This window comes from Fundulus heteroclitus, chromosome 17 (genome assembly GCF_011125445.2).
Source record: "Fundulus heteroclitus isolate FHET01 chromosome 17, MU-UCD_Fhet_4.1, whole genome shotgun sequence".
Classification (NCBI taxonomy): Eukaryota; Metazoa; Chordata; class Actinopteri; order Cyprinodontiformes; family Fundulidae; genus Fundulus; species Fundulus heteroclitus.
The window spans coordinates 23223797-23242951 of NC_046377.1; the positions used below are offsets into that span (position 1 = coordinate 23223797).

The window sequence follows — 19155 nt, forward strand, 5'->3', positions numbered from 1 at the left end:
TGCGAGACTCCTCAGATCTCATTAAAAACTTGGAACATCTATTTTACTTAATATAATACTTTACATATTAAACACAATAAACCTTTATTTATCAAACTACAATTATTATCACTATTGTGGAAGTTACCTAAAACAGTATTATCATACAAGAGGGTGAAGGAGCATTCAAAATTCCCCTAAGTGAGTCATCTTGTTGTATATAGACGATCTTTGTTAAAGCTAACCGGCTAGCTGGTAACTCAGACTGACGCCATTAGTTAGAGAAAAGAAGGCGTAAGAACCCAAGAGAAACGACCCGGTTCCGATTTCCAGACCCGTTGTCCTGTCGCCGCGGACCGGTACCGTTGAACGCCGGGGTCGTGTGAGCTGTCAGGGAGCGGTTCTTATGATTTTAGCCTCTTTTTTTAAGTCGGAAGTCGGCGTTAGGTCCAGACGGGGTTAGCATCGCTAGCAGCTCGGAAACAAACGTCTGTGTTTTTGTTTTTGTTTTTTTTATCCCGGAGGAAAACTTGAGGATTTTCCGAACAAAGTGACACTATGGCGACAGCGGGGGCGGCCGGGAGCAGAACCTACTCCTTTAAGGTGGTGCTGCTGGGGGAAGGCTGCGTGGGGAAGACGTCGCTGGTGCTCAGATACTGCGAGAACAAATTCAACGACAAACACATCACAACCCTGCAGGTAAGACCCGAACCTGCCGAACCGAGCCCGGCCGGGGCCCCGGGCCGCCGGTCAGGCTCGTCTACGCTCACCCAGAACCGGGACTGGTTCTGGTTTCACTTCCACTGAGGTCCGGTCCACACGCCCAGCAGCCTGGCAGATCCGGGTACTGTGATCATTTCTCCAGAACAAACCCACTGGAGGCCTCCATGTTGGGTTCTGACCGCAGCAGAGTAGAACCAGGTTCCACCCCAGTCCCAGGCCGCCTTTAACAGGGTTTCTTCCTGGGTCCAGCTCCCCTGTTCCCCCCCCTGAACCACCGCGGCCCCACAGCATGATGCTGCCACCACCGTGCCTTCGCTCTGGGCTCGGCTGCTGCAGGCGGTTTTGGGACATTCTAAAAAGCTTAACGTGGCTTAAGGTAGGAAAACAACGAGGAATCATCACCAAATTTCGCATGGCCATATCTTGTCATGAAGACTTAAGCCTGTCAAAAAAAATAAATAAACCGAAATCCAACGATTATAGAAGATATCTCACATTAACGTTTTCTTCTTCATTGGCGCCTATGGCGAGAAAAAGGCTTAACGTGGTTTAATGTACCTAATCAACGATCAATGATCACCAAATTTCTCTCATATGTTGCTCCCCATAAGCACATAAAACTGTCAAAATGTCAAACCCAAAGTCCAATTATTATGAACGTTATCTGACATTAAGCGTTGCTGCTTCATTGAGGCCTATATTAAAAGAAAAAAACTTAACGCAATTCAATGTACCTAAACAACGCTCAGTGATCACCAAATGTCTCTCTCATATTTCTCATCATGTCCACGTAAAACTATAAAAAATATCGAACCCACGTTAAGCTTTTTTCTTGCCATAGGCGCCAATGAAGAAGAAAACGTTAATGTGGGATATCTTCTATAATCGTTGGGTTTCGGTTTATTTATTTATTTTTGACAGGCTTAAGTCTTCATGACAAGATATGGCCATGCGAAATTTGGTGATGATTCCTCGTTGTTTTCCTACCTTAAGCCACGTTAAGCTTTTTCACGTTAAGCGTTTTAGAATGTCCCGGCGGTTTCCTGTCGGCTTTTAGGTCCATTCATACCCTACGTTTGGCCTACACGTCTGTATTTCTTTCCGTACGTTCTATCCGTTGACTCCTTCATACCTCCGTCCGTTGAGGTGCGCAATAACCAATATTTCCTCTAGGTGGCAGTGCTGGGCGCCAATAATCGCGACGGTCCAAGACGTGATTTTGTTGTATTTGCTCTGTAAGTAAACTTTTTGTTTGTCCCTGTGCCCCGGACACGACACATCATATGTGTGGGTAGTTGTGGACAAGCTCCGCAAGTCGTTCCTCGAATCCCGCCATTGTTTAAAGCCCAGAATTACAACCTTCTTCGTGATTTTGTTGACATTTTGTACAACAAACTCAATAGCGCCCCCACCTTTTCCGGTAGTATTGCTCCGTGTTGATCCGTTTCGTCCGTAATCGTAAGCGCCCAATTTTCGTGTCAAAATACGGACGAAATCAACGGTTAGAACGTATAAAACACTCCACACGTATCCGTATCCGTCTTTTACGTGAGGTATGAATGGGCCTTTAATCGATGAGTTTGCATATTTTTTACCAGCTAAAATATTAATCCTGACTGACTCCTGCTACTGATCCCGCCGCTATGTAACTAGCCTGAGCTAACCGCTAGCTGTTAGCAAGCGGACATGACGTAGCTGCTGTAGTTGTCGCGTCACATGCGTTTGTGTACGTGTGCATTTGTTGTCGTCCTACGAGCTGAAAGCAGAGGAACGTAAAGAAGCATCCGCCCAGATGACGACTGAAAAAGACGGTTTACTCGGCATGTTGCAGCTACCGCTCTGAAATTTACTCGCCAAATGGAAGATTTACTCGCATTTCGCAGAGCAGGTTCACGGGTCAGAACGGCCTAGTCAAAGTCCAGGCACCTTTAAAACAGATCTTTACAGATGGTGAATGGAAATGCCAATCATGCTTTTCAGATTATTTAATTTAATTTAAATGGAGAACCGTAGTTTCTTCTCCTTCTTCCTGCTATGCTTTGTGTCACTCGGTCGCTAACAAGACAGGGCTGAACGATTTTGGAAAAATTTTTTTTTTTTATATCTTATTATGATTACGATTCAATGCAATAATATTTTTTTTTCCAGTTTGTTTTATCATGTCTTTTTAAACATATACAAACAACAAATCAATCTGTTTCACCGCTGTGCAGATCAGGTGCTAAAAGAGCCGCTGCTTCTAAACTCGGAGCAGAAATTATTTCGTTCTGCCTACGATATGTTTGCACCAAAACTGCAATTTGATTTAGACTTTTCTCTGTATTAACCACAAGCAACAAAAATGGCCTCTAAATAAAGATGTTTGTAAACAAGGACTATTTAAAACAAGAACTTTTAATGTTTTTATTAATCAGAATATTATTCAAGAGAACAGCTTTTAATTGATTTGGACATCAATCCTTGTTGACATCAATCCAACCAACAAGTCTATGTATTAAACTGATTGACCACAACTTAATGCTGTGGTGGGATTCCTGAAAGTTTCTGGTATAAAGTATGATTATATAAACTCTTAAACAAGTAACAAAATTAGATTATCTCACTACTGCAACAGGCAAACCCACTTTAAACATATTATGACACCTAAAGGTCTGATTCACTAATTGTTACATCAGACCTCTGCAATTTGGAAATTGCGTTTTTTTCAATTGCAATTATATTGCAAATGTGATTAATTGTGCAGCCCTATTACAAAAAACACGTTAAATTTTTATGACGTGACCAAATATTTTATCTCCACACATTTCAATCACCAACATGAAGATAAGCAGGTTGCAACTGACCGACGGCGGCGGGCTTGGACCACGCCGCCGTCACGCGGCCACAGCTGCCGGGCTCAGCGGCTCACATGAGCGACGGCGCCGCCGGACGCAGATATAAACGATTAACGCCTCAGATCCTCAAACAAAAAGGGAGGAGCCGTGAAACGCGGCGCGGCGAGATTCATCGGATCTGGGGGAAACTTCCAACGCTGCCGTGAGCATTTTCTCAGCACGAGCTCTACATTAACACAACTGCACGGTTTGTCACAGGACTGTCCGTTAAGACCAGACTAGTTTAGATATTTCTTAACGAGACAAAAACTGCTCATTTAGGCAATAAAACAGGCTCTGCAGATCAATAAACGCAGTTAGTGCAGTTAGTTTCATGTCTGCAACCAGGAACACTTTGAGAAGCTGCGCTGCTGGAAATGGCTCCATCGATCTCATTCATATTTAATCAGCCTGCGTGTCTTTGAAGAATAATCTAGTAATGTGCCGAGCAGGAATTTAACCAGGAAACGATGACGTGTTTGGATCATTTCCGCCTGGACCTGCTGCAGGCTTCAGAGCTGCACCTGTTCCCCACGCGGACTTTGACCCCCCACGTTACCGTCAGACGCGCGTTGAGCAACCCGCTTCCAGCTCCGAGTCGAAACGGCAAATCTAAAGTTGCAGAAGCCGAAGATTTCAACACCGATGTTGGTAAATGTGCGTTTTTTCTTCCTGTAGGCCAGGAGGAAACGGCACCGGGGCTTCGGACTCTTGACGTGTTTTAATCTCACGTCTGACGTCTGGAGAGTCTTTAAAAACGACGCCGCTCGGAGGTTTAATGGCAGCAACACGCTGAGGTTGGCCAGCTGTTAATGTGGAGGACATTTCAGAACATGGTGGACGTGTTGTTGTGGTTTGGACATGAAAAGGAAGTAAAAATGAAAGAAACTGTGAAGCTTTGGATTTGTACCAGATACGGATCCTTAGCATCACGTGGGTGATGTCAGCCAGGGGCCCAGCGGGTCCCTCTGAGCTGTGTACGCAGACTGAACTTGTAAAATACTATTTTATTTACTCTAGGACAGGCGCTTGCAACCTTTAGAGTCTAAAGAGCCATTTTTTCTACAGTCCACTTGAATTAAACTCACTCAGAGCCACAAATGTTGCAAGATCTACTGTAGGAAATATGTTGTCATCGTTAAAGAAACGCCCTTTTATGTCTATTTTGAGGTTTAAATAAAAGAGGATGGATGGGATGTTGATATTTGTGAATAATGATGTAAAAAGAAATCATAGTTTGCAACATAATGAAAACATTTTGATTTAAAATGAAATGTTACTGGCACTTTTAGCATCATTCTGTTGCGAAAATTAAAAGCAATTATTCCAAGAAAAAAACATTAATTATCATTACTACATTTAAATACCATAATAAAAATATAATTTGTAGCCAAAGTTATTAAGAGAGCCACGTTAACCAAGCCGTCATGCACTTATATGCAGAGAAGTCGGCGATATGAGGTGAAGTATGGAGTGAATTCTGTCCCATTATTGTTGCAAGCAGAAAATACGTTTTGTAAGTGGAAATTTGAAAAACAAAAATGCAATCTGCAAATTTAAACTTTGAAAAACGTCTTAAGCAAAAAACAGTTGTTAGAGTAAATTTTCTATTTTCTTAGATACATTTGTTTTCCAAAAAAAACCCCCAACTTGTTTTCATATTTTATTTTTTTCAAACTTCTCTTTTTCCAGATTAAGTTTTATGATTTTGGTTGTTTTCAAATTGCGTTTTACAGATCACGTTCTCTTCACTTCTCGCTCTTGACCAATAAAAATGTCATTGCTAACATTTATGCGTCTTCGCTCGTCACCTCAGAGGAAATCCTGTCCTCTATGGAGTGGATTTTGTCCCATTATTGTTGCAAACAAATAACGCATTCTTGTAAATGGAAATTTTTTAAAAAGCAATCCAGAAATTAAACTTTGCAAAACTTCAGAATCCGAAAACCAGGTTTTGAAAGTAATTTTGGTGTTTTTACATTTATGTGAAAAATGTGGTGTATTTTTTTCAGATGTTATTTTTGCAAAAAAAATTTGTTTATTTAAAAAAATGTTTACAGGTTTTATTTTTCAAATTGAAGTTTTTCAAAAATTTGTTTTTGCTCATTTAATTTTTTCGAATTTCTCTTTTGGACCCAGAAGAGAAGATAATGTGATCAGTAAAACACAATTTGAAAAGAATACAATTCATAAAACTCAATCTGAAAAAGAGAAATTTGAAAACGTAAAACTTGAAAATATGAAATCTGTAAAAAAAATAACACTTAAGAAAAAAACATTTTTTTAAATAAAATCTGAGAACTTAAGAAGTATTAAGTTAAAATTTCTGGATTGCATTTTTTTCTCCATATTTCCATTTACAGAACGTATTTTTTTGCTTGCATCAATAATGGAGCAAAATTTACTCCATAATTAAGCGCCTTGCTCAGGGGCAGAAAGAAATGAAGCAGTAATGAAACCAACATGCTGCTTGCAGGACGATAAGTCAGTGAGGTAAAGTGGTCAGCTGAGTTTTGGGGCCTCACCTGTTCCTCTAAAGCAAACAACGCTCCCGTAAATAACAGCAGAAGCAGAAGCTCTCCAGTGTAACTCCAGCTTGCCTCAATGCTTAATGGAGTCATTTGTCCATTTATTAATAATCCCTCCTCTTCCTCTGCAGGCGTCCTTCCTCACAAAGAAGCTCAACATCACAGGGAAGCGGGTTAACCTGGCCATTTGGGTGAGACGGTCTCTGATGATGTGCTCGTGCCGCCAACGTGATGCGTTCAAGTGCAAACCTGAAACGTGACTTTCTGTGTGTGCAGGACACAGCAGGTCAGGAGCGTTTTCACGCGTTAGGTCCCATCTACTACAGAGACTCCAATGGAGCCATCCTAGTGTACGACATCACAGACGAAGACTCCTTTCAGAAGGTAACCGTTTAGTCTCAGGGCGTTTTCGTTAATTTCTATGAGGTGGGCTGTGCTGAAACGAATTATGAGATTCCTTATAGCTCCTTATCGTCAGGAAGTGACGTCGTGATGTTCCTATGCTAAAAGGAGCTGTGAGAGGAAACATACAGGCTCCTTTTCTTACCTCCTTCCTTACTATTTAGACAGCACTTATCATGGCGACCGCCCAAAACCAGCCCAATACCCGACCATTTCCAGATTTCTTAATTTCTTTAAACATCAGAACTCTGACTTTTTGAAAGATTAACAGAGACATTTTGGATAGTTATTTTTGTTTATTTGTTGTATAAAAAATCACAAAAATAACACAGTTTGACAGTCAGAGAACTGAACTTGAGCTCCAACAAGATGTTTCCCAGAGAGCTGTTGACAGAAAACTTGGTGTATTTCAGAAATATGACAGTAAAAATATGATTAACTGAAAAGTGAATCCGCCGTTTAAAGGCGCTATAGGCAACACTGACACCTTGTGGCTCAAATCGGTACAACAGCTTGTCAATCACAACAATCTAACATGCCGTTTTTAAACGGTGTGTTGCTGTTGTGAGTTTTTACTTCCACAGGACAGGTATATGATGTTGTATTCTGTTCTAGTTCTGCTCTACTTATCTTACTGCTGCTTTTTTGCCAAGATAAAATACCAAATACTGCGCTCTGAGTTGGAAACCCTGGGAAATCTCTTTTGATTGGCTCAGGAACCAGGAAGTAAACACGGACTACACTCTGGACCTCCAGGATTGAAAGGAGAAAAACGTGACTAAGATATTGTTGATGGAGAGGATTGATTATTTATAGGGAATGTAACTAACATCCCAGGTTACAAATGAGAATGATTTAGGCTTATTTTACAGTAAATATATTAGTTATTGCTCCTTTAAGACAATGGAAAAAGACCAGACACTGACCCTGCCAGATTCAACATCCTTTAGTTGATTTTCCACTTTTTACCAGATAAATTGGTCAGGACCACAGCATGGAGGTGGAGAAGTTTTTTTTTTACTTTTTATTAAACAAATTCAAAATACAATTCCAAAACAGCAAAAGTACAATTGAACATATGCCATCCATAACAGTTTTTATAAGACAAATAAAAACCCAATATAAACTTAAACAGACAGTCAAATTAAAAGAAACAAAAGGAAAAATAAAATAAAACAAGCAACAAGCAACTTTAAGGCTTTGTTATTTTCCAGTAACTTAATCGAGGCTTGAAAACTTTTAAAATCATTTTGGAATGCTTGGAAATTTGGAGCAACTTCAAAGAATCTGCACTTGTGAATAAAGAAATTTCCAGTAATTAAACTTAATATTACATAAAAATTCCACATTTTTGTCTCGAAAAGTAATGCCAAATTTAACTTCTTTTTATATTAAAAATTAGGAATCATCAGAGAAAAGGTGTAGCCACCCGTCTCCTCTGCAACCCATCAGCTCAGCCAACAAAGGGGACAGAGCGCCCTCTGCTGGACACACCCTGAATCACCTCAGGCGTTTTTACCCCAGAAAAAAAACTGTTTTTAAATTAAAATTTAGTGAAACTCATGTTCCAGTAAATAAAGATTTTTAAAAAGCCAGATTTTCAAGACTTTTACCAAAAAAAAGAGCAGCACAGTTAATCTGAGACTTAAAAGAAATTGTAAAGATTGTGCCAAAAATGTAACGTTTCCCTTAAAATGAAACAGGCTGTTTTTGTTTCCTCTTTTTAAAGCTCCTGTAAAACAATCAGCCGTGCTTTTTTTTTTCCTCTTCTTTTTACGAGCAGACGTCTCGGTTTTATGGAACTGCCCGTTGTTTTTGTGTCGTTGCAGGTGAAGAACTGGGTGAAAGAGCTGAGGAAAATGTTGGGGAACGAGATTTGCTTATGTATAGTAGGTGAGTTATCAAAGATGAGCTAAAGGAAACATTACCCGCAGAAAGCTTAAATATTTACTGAGAGCAAATAGTTCAACCACACATCACGGCCTCAGTTATCAGACGCCGCCATCTGGATTTCACGTTTAAACGGATACTTTGGGTTTGTTGAGCTGCTGCTGCTTTGGCCTCATGGGGTGGATGTTTTTCTCCTAAGTGGATTAGATTATGGCCATCATGAGTTCAGACCATAATAAATCCGCAGTTTGTGAATGTGATTTACACAAACAGTCACATGATGGCTGTTTGTGTTTCATTCATGGAGTTCAAAGATTGTTTTTTTTAAGACATTTAACCTGCTGATCTCGTAAAATCTGTGGACTTTGGGCCAATATTTCCCTCGGCTCGTATTTAAAGTGTTGCTGTCACTTTAGGTTCCTAACAGGTAAACTGACAGACTTTAGTGTATTTATGTGACAGATTTTTCTTTTATAAATCCAGATCTTTTGTGATGTTTTTCAGGTGAATGAGAAGTTTAGTAAAGATATAATCGACTTATTTCTGCACGGATCATGTAGTTGAATCTAGGGCTGAACAATTAATCGCATTTTCAATATAATCGCAATTTTAAAAAACGCAATTTCCAAATCGCAGATGTCAACAATTATTGGCTATGCAACAATTAGGGAATTAGACACGTCTATTAGGTGTCGGTAAAATGTTTAAAGTAAGTTTGCCTCCACATGGAAGGGAAGACAGTTGCAGCAGTGAGATAATCTAACTTTATCTGTTTTAGAGTTTATATAATCATACATAGCATTAAGTTCTGGTCAATCAGTTTAATACATAGACTTGTTTGTTGGTTCCACTTTATCTTCAACAAGGATTGATGTCCAATTAAATTAAAAGCTGTTCTCTTGAATAATATTCTGATTAATAGAAACATTAAAAGTTCTTGTTTTAAATAGTCCTTGTTTACAAACATCTTTATTTAGAGGCCATTTTTGTTGCTTGTGGTTAACGCAGAAAAAAGTCAAAATTGCAATTTTGGTTGAAATATATTGTAGTCAGAACGCAATCATTACTGTTCTGAGTTTAGATGCTGCGGGTCTTTTAGCAACTAATCCGCACGGCGAGGAAACAAATTGATTTGTTGTTTGTATATGTTTAAAAAGACATGATAAAGTAAACTATATAAAAAATATAAAGCAAAGCCATGTACAATGCAGACGACTGTCCCTGTGGCTCTACGGTTCCCCAGGAGTGAATGCTGCTTGTCGGGACTTTGATGCAATCAACTGGTTTCCTTATATAGGACATTTTTGACCAATCTGTATAATCTGACCCAATCTGTATAATCTGACCCAATCTGTATAATATGATTGAACTTGACGTTGTAAAGTGCCTTGAGATGACATGTTTCATGATTTGGCGCTATATAAATAAAATTGAATTGAATTGAATTAAACTAAGGGGGGATCGCATTAAATCGCAATATTAAGATAAAAAATTGCAATTAGATTATTTTCCAAAATCGTTCAGCCCTAGTTGAATCATGATGAACCTCGTTGGATTCTTCTCTCCAGTTTTGTTTTTGTTTTTTATTAAAAATCTGCCTTTTTTTTTTTTAAAGCAACTCAGTTTAACAGGTGAAACATTTTTGTCTCTGCAGGTAATAAAATAGATCTGGACAAAGACAGAAACGTCTCGGTGGAAGAAGCTGAGAGGTGAGGAGGGGGAAAAAAACCCCAAAATGGTCACCTTTCCATGCAGAGCTGTCCTGCTGCTGACAGACAGGTGGCGCTGTCGAGTCTCTCCCTGCTGACCTCTGTCGTCTGTCTCTGTGCAGCTACTCGGAGTCGGTGGGAGCCAAACATTACCACACGTCAGCCAAGCTAAATAAAGGCATCGAGGAGCTGTTCCTGGATCTGTGTAAACGTAAGCGCAGAGTCTGATGCTTCAGCAGCTCTCAGACGTCAGGTTTCTGCACGATAATTCAGGTTCAGAACCAGCAGAAAGGACCTCAATAAAACACTTTGCATCCCGTCAAGGTAAATGTCCAAACAAACACAGGACGATGGATTAAAAAAAAAAAAAAACTCGGAGCAGCAGCGACATGTGGCTAAGATGGTGGTTAATCATTTCCTCTTCCTCTGTTCTATCTTAGTCTTCTGCATTTAGACCAAACTCCTGCAACAAGGCTGCTTAAGTCCGTTCATCCTTAAAGGCATAAAGCCACGTAATATGCTTATAAAAAACAGTTTGATCAGGATAAAATAAGGTTATATACACCAAGCCTCCATCTTCATATTTTCCATTTTGAGCCGAAAAATAATTCCTTCTCAGGCGCGATTAACAAATCTAGTGAGAATATCTCAGAACTATCATAATGCCAGTTTGCTTATTTAATAAATAACTTGTAAATAATGGCGGACTGAGCCTGACCAACATTATTAATTAAATAAACCGATATACAGCAGCTTTAAGAGCCTCATATCAGAACATTTACTCACATCAGTCAACTCTGCGTCACATCTGAGCCTCGGCAGCTTTAGCGTCTGATTCAGTGAACACCAACGTTCAGACTGGATTCCCAGAGATATTCCAGACTTTTCCCTCTTAGACTTTAAATTTTTTCCACTAAATCTCAGACCTTTCTTCATTGTTACGCTGGGAGATGCTAATAGCTGTTAGCCTCTTCCTTGTTTTAATCCCTGCTGCCCATCTGCAGTACGTACTTCTGTTTAATATCGTAAATAAACACTAAAGGCTTTATTTACTGACAAATTGAGCAAAAGCAAAGCGTAAAACACCAAAACAACAACTAATACGTCAGCAGGAGGTTATAATCTTTCATAAAGACTTTGTATGCAACCAGAGTGAGATAGTGATGTATAAATAAAGTTAAATAATGCGGCTATGCACCTTTAAGAAGAACTACTTCTAATCTCAGTTCAGTTAAAACCAATTAATTCACATGTAGTTCACCACCTAAACATTTCGGACTGAATCCCAGTCTGAGCTTCGTCATGTTCTCCTCGTTCCTGCTTGGGTACCGCAGTCTAAAAACAGGCAGTAAAGTCCACTGGTACGTTGTCTTCAGATGTGTCTGTGCTGGGATGGACCGGAGATCAGAGGTCCGTTCTTCGTACGTTGCTTAAAACATCCGAGATCAAATGACACATCCAAGATGATTTCATCCGGCTAATCATGATCCGGCTAATTGTGTTCTTCCAACACACCTGTTGTTTACGATTAGTATGGCTGGATTGAGTTATCTGAGACAACCGCGTGTTCATGCGTTTGTTTAAAAGGGGAAATGTATCGATAGTAGAAACATTGATCAGCAGCTCTGCTATTGGCTGTTCAGCATGGCCAAAGAACGCCCACAGTTTTTCTCCCAAGCAGAACAAGAGCTTTTAATGGAAGGTTATGCCGAATTTGAGTCATTAATTAAAACACCTCAAAATCTGTTAAAGCCAGGAGAGAGGGCTGGCAAAAAGCAGCAGACAAATTAATGCGTAAATACTGTCCATGGTAGATGTTTCTATCACTTTCTACAGTATTAATTTTAGCTTTTTAATAATTTCATATTTACTTTGTTATTTTATGTCAGAGCCTCCACGGGACCCTCTAGAACATGGGGACAAGTAAAAGTGAAATACAAGAATATTCTACAAAATGGTAGCCTTTAATTATTATACTTTATTTTAAAAAGGCACTTGTTATGGCAAAAGATCCAAATTTCAGTGTCATTCCTTAGACACTGGAAGTAAAAGACACGTGCAAACTGGGAATTTTAACAAAAAAAAAACTTTATCTATAAAAAATGAAGTTCTTCCTTTTCCAAGTCATCCACAGTTTACACGGTAAACTGTATTGCTCCGTGTCTAGATAATCCATCCATAGTTTTTTCTAATACAATATACGGCTCGACAGGAAGCAAGCCTTTCAAAGTAAAACTAAACTTCACAATAAAATGGCCTGAACAAATCTTCTTACGGAATAGGATAAAAATAAAAAGCAAACTATCATACAAATAACTTAAATATTTTCTATTTATGGCTCTAACACCACTTTTTCCTCTTTAAAAGCCACTTTTAAATGATGTTTGTCTGTTTATAACAGCCACCAAGAAAAATCTCTCTACAATTACACTGTCGCGCTGCGCTAAAGGATCCTGTCTATTGCGCAATACGTGATTATTTATTCTTGCACCTTCCGCAACAGGTTGTTGTTGTAAAAATGGACATGGCTACGACAGACTTCCCTATCTCATCCGCTTATACAGCTGTGATCTAATTCTGTTTACATGAAAAAAGATTTTAGTTAGTTATTAAAAATATGAGCTCCCCTTCCTGAAGGTTCATGGAAAATGGCATTAGGCGACATTCAGTGGAGTCCAGTCCACGTTTTCACAAAGAATCCTCAGACTAAAAGCAGCTCTTAGTGACGTCATTTAGGAAAAATCTTAGGATTTTACCTCGGTGAGATAAAGGTTAATGACAAAGCATCTCAGGCCTTCAGAGAGCTGCTAAAGTGGAAATATCTTAGGAGTGAGGAGGAGTAAAATAAACTTTACCATCCCCCATAAAGGGAAATTAATTAGTTTCAGCGCCCCGACAGGTTAAAGGCTCCACTAACGTCATTTTATTGAGGATGGATAAGAAAAATGTTTGGTAATCATGAACAAAAAGTGAAAATGTTAACAAAATATGTATATAAAACAGGCGAGAAAGTATTCTCTGTATTGATAATGTCAGCAGCCTAAATGGTCGTCTAGGAGTTCGCTTGTGATGCAATCTCCTCGATTTTGATTGCTGCAGCGATTCTCCTTCCAGATTCATTTATCTGCAGAAATACGCTTAAAAGTCCGCCTGTTTGCGCCATGATCCAGGGACTAATTTAACTTTTAAAACTCCTTCTCCTCCCAGAAATGACCAGACAGATGTGCTGCTGTTCAGTTTCTTTAATTTATCTCCTTTTCTCCATTTCATGTCATAATTTTTCCAAATAAGTCCGCTTTATACTAGCAGGCAATCCCTGTGAAATGCTGACAGGTGAGAGTGCATTAATATCAATTAGACAAAGGTAGTAAATTGACTGGAGAGTAAACGTAAAAATAAGCAAATCAAGATGATCTCAAGGTGATTATAAACATCTTGATGACATTTTGCTAGTTTTAATCAACACGAGACACTAATTTATCTCCTTTGTTCACCTGGAACAGCGGTTCTCAGATGTTTTCTGTTGTGTTAAAACATTTTCCGTTTTAATGCATTAAAGCTGTCGTTCTGAAGATTGACTTTAACCAGCTCTGAACCTCATATGGCAAAAATAACATCAAACCATTAATATTAAAGATAAACCTCTGTTACATTAAGCTTTGTACTTTTTCAGGAGTTTATTACTAGTATTCATCATATTACTGACTGCAGGTACAGACCAAACAGCAGGGGGCGCTGTTGTCAAATTTAGAAGGGCTGCGTTTTAAAATAATCATTAGAAAATCTCTCGCTTCATGTTGAATATTTAGAAATACAGCAAATAAACCGAGCTGTTTTTAGTCTCAGATATCATATCTTACAGTCATCATCACGTTTCTGCTGGTTGTTTGTGACTCAATGCAGGAAGTGATGCGATCGATCATACCTCCCTGCCCTCATGTTAACCGCGCGCCCTGCCGATTTGGTCTGTTCGGTTTTATTTAAGAGTTAACGCATAAAGGAAGCTGCATATTCTTCCCTAGTTAATCAGATTTTTGCACTTAAAATAGGAACAATTCATCTCCATCATCTTATAGGATATCTAATTATCTTATTTTAGGGGTAGAAATAGTAATTTTAAAGGCAAATAGTCTTATTTATCTGCTCAAATCAAAGAAAAATACACTCATTTCAAGATAATTGTACGTTTAGTTCCCTTTTTGCAGTGCGCACCTCCGCATACACAGCTCTCTATCCGTCTCTGTTTCTAACATAAGGCTAAAATAAACATAACTTTTATCTTGAATTAACTTACTAGGTTTATTGTTGCAGTTCTAGTTCAGACATTACAGTCAGGCAGTCTGGTAGACAGCTCAGGGGTCCTCAGGTAGTGACACAGTGTACCGTAATGCTCCTAATATCCATTGAGCAGAGCGGCTTCATTGCTAACCATATAGTAACCTGACAACAGCCAGCTGTATGTATCGCTCCGCCTAGCTCCACTCACATACATCTGGGACACGGCTCATTGAAAATGATTTCCCCAACCAAATTTTTGGTCTGGCCAATCAGGACGCAGGGCGGGTTATTCATGGATGTGACGTAGTGGAGAAGCCACCGTGAGATTCCAACAACAATGGCGGCTCGCATCGAGGAAGCAAGCGTTAGCATTGATGCTGCTATTTCTTCCGTGTTGTCCAATCTATCTGATATTGTTTCATTAAAAGAACATCAGAGAACGGCTCTGAAGGCTTTTGTTGGTGGAAACCATGTTTTCACCCTTCTCCCGACCGGATTTGGCAAGTTTTGTTTTCCGGGGCGCGTACGCGGACGCGCCCCGGAGCGGTTAGCGGTTAGCGCTAACCATATTGGGAGGCCTTTAGTCCTCGACGCGGTCGGCCCGGGATCGACTCCGACCCGCGACCTGTCTCCGACCTGTCTTCCCCCTCTTCCTGTCAGCTCACTGTCAATAAAAGGTGTGCCACTACAGTGTTTCCCGCATGGATTTGCTTATGCGAGGCGGACCGACTCGCGGGGGGGGGGGGGGGGGGGGGGGGGGGTGGATGACTTTTTCTCCGCGGAGCGGGGGGGGGGTGGACGACACGTTTTCCGCGGACCGGCTCGCGGAGCGGAGGGGGGGGGGGGGGTGGACGACACGTTTTCCGCGGCCGCCTCGCCAAGATAGCGCTGCGGGAAACCCTGCACTACAGCCGCAAACACATAAAAAAAAAAAAAAAAGGTTTTTTTTTTCCGGCGTCGGTCTCATCAGCGTCACGGGTTAGCTTCGGTGTGACTGGTTGAAATAGCACGTTGATAAAGATGACAGACAAGTGGCTTATCCAATCATATGCAAGGATTTTTGATAAGGCCCAGCCTTCAGTAAAGGCAATGCCTATGGCGGTGTCCCAGATGTATGTGAGTGGAGCTAGGCGGAGCGATACATACAGCTGGCTGTTGTCAGGTTAATACCATAGATAAGGAGCACCATCAATATTTGAGAAAATTTAAGGAATTTATGTGCGCCTTATAGTCTGAAAAATACGGTAAATACTCAGCAAATACTCGGGAGAAAATACACAAAAGTCCAACGGGTGTGAATACTTCTGCAATGCACACGTCATTTTTGTTTAGTTTGTGTTTGAGAAGCTGAAAGATAAAAACTAACGACTGATTTAAAACTTTAATTAACAGAACCTGAGGTTTTGTTTGACATCCCTCGCTTTCGCATCTCTGCACTCTTTGCTTAAATAGGCAGAAAACTTTCAAGGCAACATTTCCTAATTTCCTGATTTATTTTATTTTTTGTCTTTATCAGGGATGATGGAGACGGCTCAGGCAGAGGAGAGGGCGAAGGGCAACGGAGCCAGCCAATCAGCATCGAGTAGGCGGGGCGTACAGATCGTCGATGACGAACCACAGGCCACGCCCGCCGGAGGATGCTGCTCCTCTGGCTAACACACACACACACACATTTATCCGTCTCTCATCCAGTTCGTCCGCTCGAAAATAACCTCTGCTGCTGAGGATCATGGGAAATCATATTTAAGTTTGTTTCATCTGTGTCCGCTCCAAAATAAAAGCCCCTCAGATTTTCCCTGTGCTTTCTGTAGCACGATGGTCTCTGTAACGCGTCTGTACATGTGAACAGCTGCTGTGACATTAAACATGGCGGCTCTCGGTTTGTTTTGGTTTTTTTGTTGTTTTTTTGGGGGGATGAAGCCGCTGTTTTGATGTTCATTAACCTTCATCTGGGGATGCAAACGCGGGTTAAGGAGCAAAGCGGTGCTGGACGGCAGTGACTTCTCTTCTGGTCTGTTGGCAGTAAACACAGAGACACCTTCATTGTTCAAGCAGCTGCTGGGAAACGAGGCGAGGAACGACATGTTGAGGAGAAGCTACTGAGCATGCTCCGTAGCTGCAGAAACCAAGCAGCTGGCTCCCCTCCATTACTTTCTTTATGTAACGAGAGAGAAAATACTCTGAATTCATCCTTTAATGTGTTCAGGTCAGTTATCGGCTTAAAAACTAAACAAGATGCCGGGCTCCAGCTAGAGCTGCAGGCAAATAACTCCAAACACAACCAGGAAGTGAACCGGTCCGGCTGTAGAAAGTTGCTGCTTAGATTCGTCCTTTTTTTGTTAAATTTTATAAACCGTGTGAAAAATCTGTTTTATTCCAACAGACGGAGGAAACTCAGCTGATTTCTGCTCTTTTGTTGCTCCTGTGTTTTCGTGTGTAACTCTAAAAGACGCGCTAACGACAGAAAACTCAAACTTAGATGGGAATAATGATCCGCTGTCAGATATTTTAATCATTAGTAAAAGTAAAAAGTGATATATTTGTCTAAAGGGGGTTCAGTCTGTGAAGACTGGAGCGGAAAAATACATTTACACAATTGAGTGTTGGTATTTTCCTTGTTTCTGTTTTTTTTTGTTTGATTTATTTCAACTTCAGCTTGATTTTGGTTAAAAGTGAAAACCCTAAAGCTTTTTTTTCCCGTCAGTTTTAAACATTAAATCAGACGAGAGCCGCAGCTTTTACAACTCTTTTTTTTTTTTTTTTTTTCTTTTTTTTAAAAAAAGCCCCGAATTACGTCTAAAGATGACTTATTTCTCCAAGAGTCAAAGTATTTTTTAGATTTAAAGAGAAAAACGTATAAAAAAAAAAAAAAAAAAACGGGCAAATCTGCAGATAAAAGAAGGTGAAATGAACAACAATGTGCGTTTCCGTGTGTTGTGATGATGATGATGTGCCATTATTATTGATTGTAGGAGGGTCCCCCCCCCCCCCCCCCCCCCAGCTTTGGCTCTGCTCCTCTTCCTCACTTAACGTTTAGATTTTTCTGACTCCCTGAACAGAGAAGTTAAACTGTGCATGTTGGATTCCTGTAAACGGCTTCGTTTGTCTCACTTTTAAACAAAAATAAAATAAGTTATTTTACAGTGATGGAAATCTGTGACGAGTTTCTGTGCTTTGACTCTTTCTGCCGCTCCTGTGAAACTGAAACCGTCGCAAGGCAAATTTATTTCTATAGCACATTTCAGTACAGAGACAATGCAAAGTGCTTTACATGATTAAAATATAGGAAAATAAAATGGAATAAAAGCAAATTGGAATAAAATTAAGAAGCAAACTAAAAGTAAATATTAAAAACAGTTGGACTACAAAGTTGAACTAATGATGTTTCAGTAAAACAGTTTAACTAGAACAGTTAAAATCCTAAACAAATGTGTTTTTAATCTGGATTTAAAGGAACTTAGTCTCAGTGGAAGGACTTCAGAACCGGGTCCATGTTCTCTACATTCTTAGTCTTAGTGAGGACTTCAGAACCGGGTCCATGTTCTCTACGTTCTTAGTCTTAGTGAGGACTTCAGAACCGGGTCCATGTTCTCTACGTTCTTAGTCTTAGTGAGGACTTCAGAACCGGGTCCATGTTCTCTACGTTCTTAGTCTTAGTGGAAGGACTTCAGAACCGGGTCCATGGTCTCTACGTTCTTAGTCTTAGTGAGGACTTGAGAACCGGGTCCATGTTCTCTACGTTCTTAGTCTTAGTGGAAGGACTTCAGAACCGGGTCCATGTTCTCTACGTTCTTAGTCTTAGTGAGGACTTCAGAACCGGGTCCATGTTCTCTACGTTCTTAGTCTTAGTGGAAGGACTTCAGAACCGGGTCCATGTTCTCTACGTTCTTAGTCTTAGTGAGGACTTCAGAACCGGGTCCAGGAGAATCTGCCTCGTTTTTGTGAACTTAACGTTCTGTTCAGGGTGAAAGTGTTAAACATTGTCTTTCTGCCGGTTAGTCATCTGAACATCACGTTCTGTTGGACTGGGATCTTCTGACTAAGTGAACTCAGGGAATCAGTTTGAGTTGATCTGGGCTTTGTGGAACGGCGCTTCCTCTTTTTAGACCGTTTGATAAACCGCAGATGTGGAAAATCCTCATAGATCAGCAGTTTCTAAGCACTTGCCTTTGTCTTCACCCCGTCTAGATGCCCAAAAATAAGTTGCTGCCCTGTGTACCTAATAAAGTGGCCAGTGAGCTTTTTGGTCAGGAGGCATTTTTGTCCAGATGAGGCGCCTCCTTCTGACGTGAAGGAGCAGCAGCTCTACTCCAAGGATGATGGAGCTCCTCACCTTCTCTCTAAGGCGGAGTAGAGAGGTAAAGTCAATTTAAATGTAATATAAGTTTGCAAACACTGAAAGACCTAAACTAAAAACTAATCTTAGTTCTTATTCACCCTTTCTTCAAATGTGCTAACACATTTATAAATGTTGAAATGCTCCTTTGGCAAATAACCAGTTTGGTTTCTATATATGATTTAATTTTGGAAGGTGCTCACCAAGCACCATAGATAATTCCCATAATATCTCCCTGCAGTAAGTAAATCCTGCCTGAACGGTTTGGTTTACGTATTAATTTGACTGAGTCTTCTTTCTAGGATTGGTGAGTATACCCAGGTGTGTTCAGAGGTGTTATGGGTCTTTACCCTCTTTATGGATTACTACTACGGTGATTAAACCTCCTTTTTTAACAGTCGCCTGCATAAAAAGCAAATTTAGTTTAGCCTTTTGTG

At 40.2% G+C, this 19155-nt stretch overlaps 1 protein-coding gene across 1 annotated transcript; it reads left to right on the forward strand.

Moving 5' to 3' along the window:
* The first annotated feature begins 205 nt into the window (after positions 1-205).
* On the forward strand, positions 206-17529 carry rab21 (RAB21, member RAS oncogene family). Its single transcript, XM_012868631.3, has 7 exons — positions 206-678; positions 6235-6294; positions 6380-6487; positions 8335-8398; positions 10050-10104; positions 10227-10315; positions 15899-17529. The coding sequence occupies exons 1-7, from the start codon at positions 538-540 to the stop codon at positions 16036-16038; spliced, it is 657 nt and encodes a 218-aa protein (XP_012724085.1). The 5' UTR covers positions 206-537; the 3' UTR covers positions 16039-17529.
* Positions 17530-19155: the final 1626 nt, after the last annotated feature.

Coding starts and splice junctions, on each gene's coding strand:
- rab21 (XM_012868631.3), top strand. CDS start 538: ATGGCGACAGCGGGGGCGGCCGGGAGCAGAACCTACTCCTTTAAGGTG. Junction 6,488..8,334: donor ACGAAGACTCCTTTCAGAAG/GTAACCGTTTAG, acceptor GTGTCGTTGCAG/GTGAAGAACTGGGTGAAAGA. Junction 10,105..10,226: donor TCGGTGGAAGAAGCTGAGAG/GTGAGGAGGGGG, acceptor GTCTCTGTGCAG/CTACTCGGAGTCGGTGGGAG.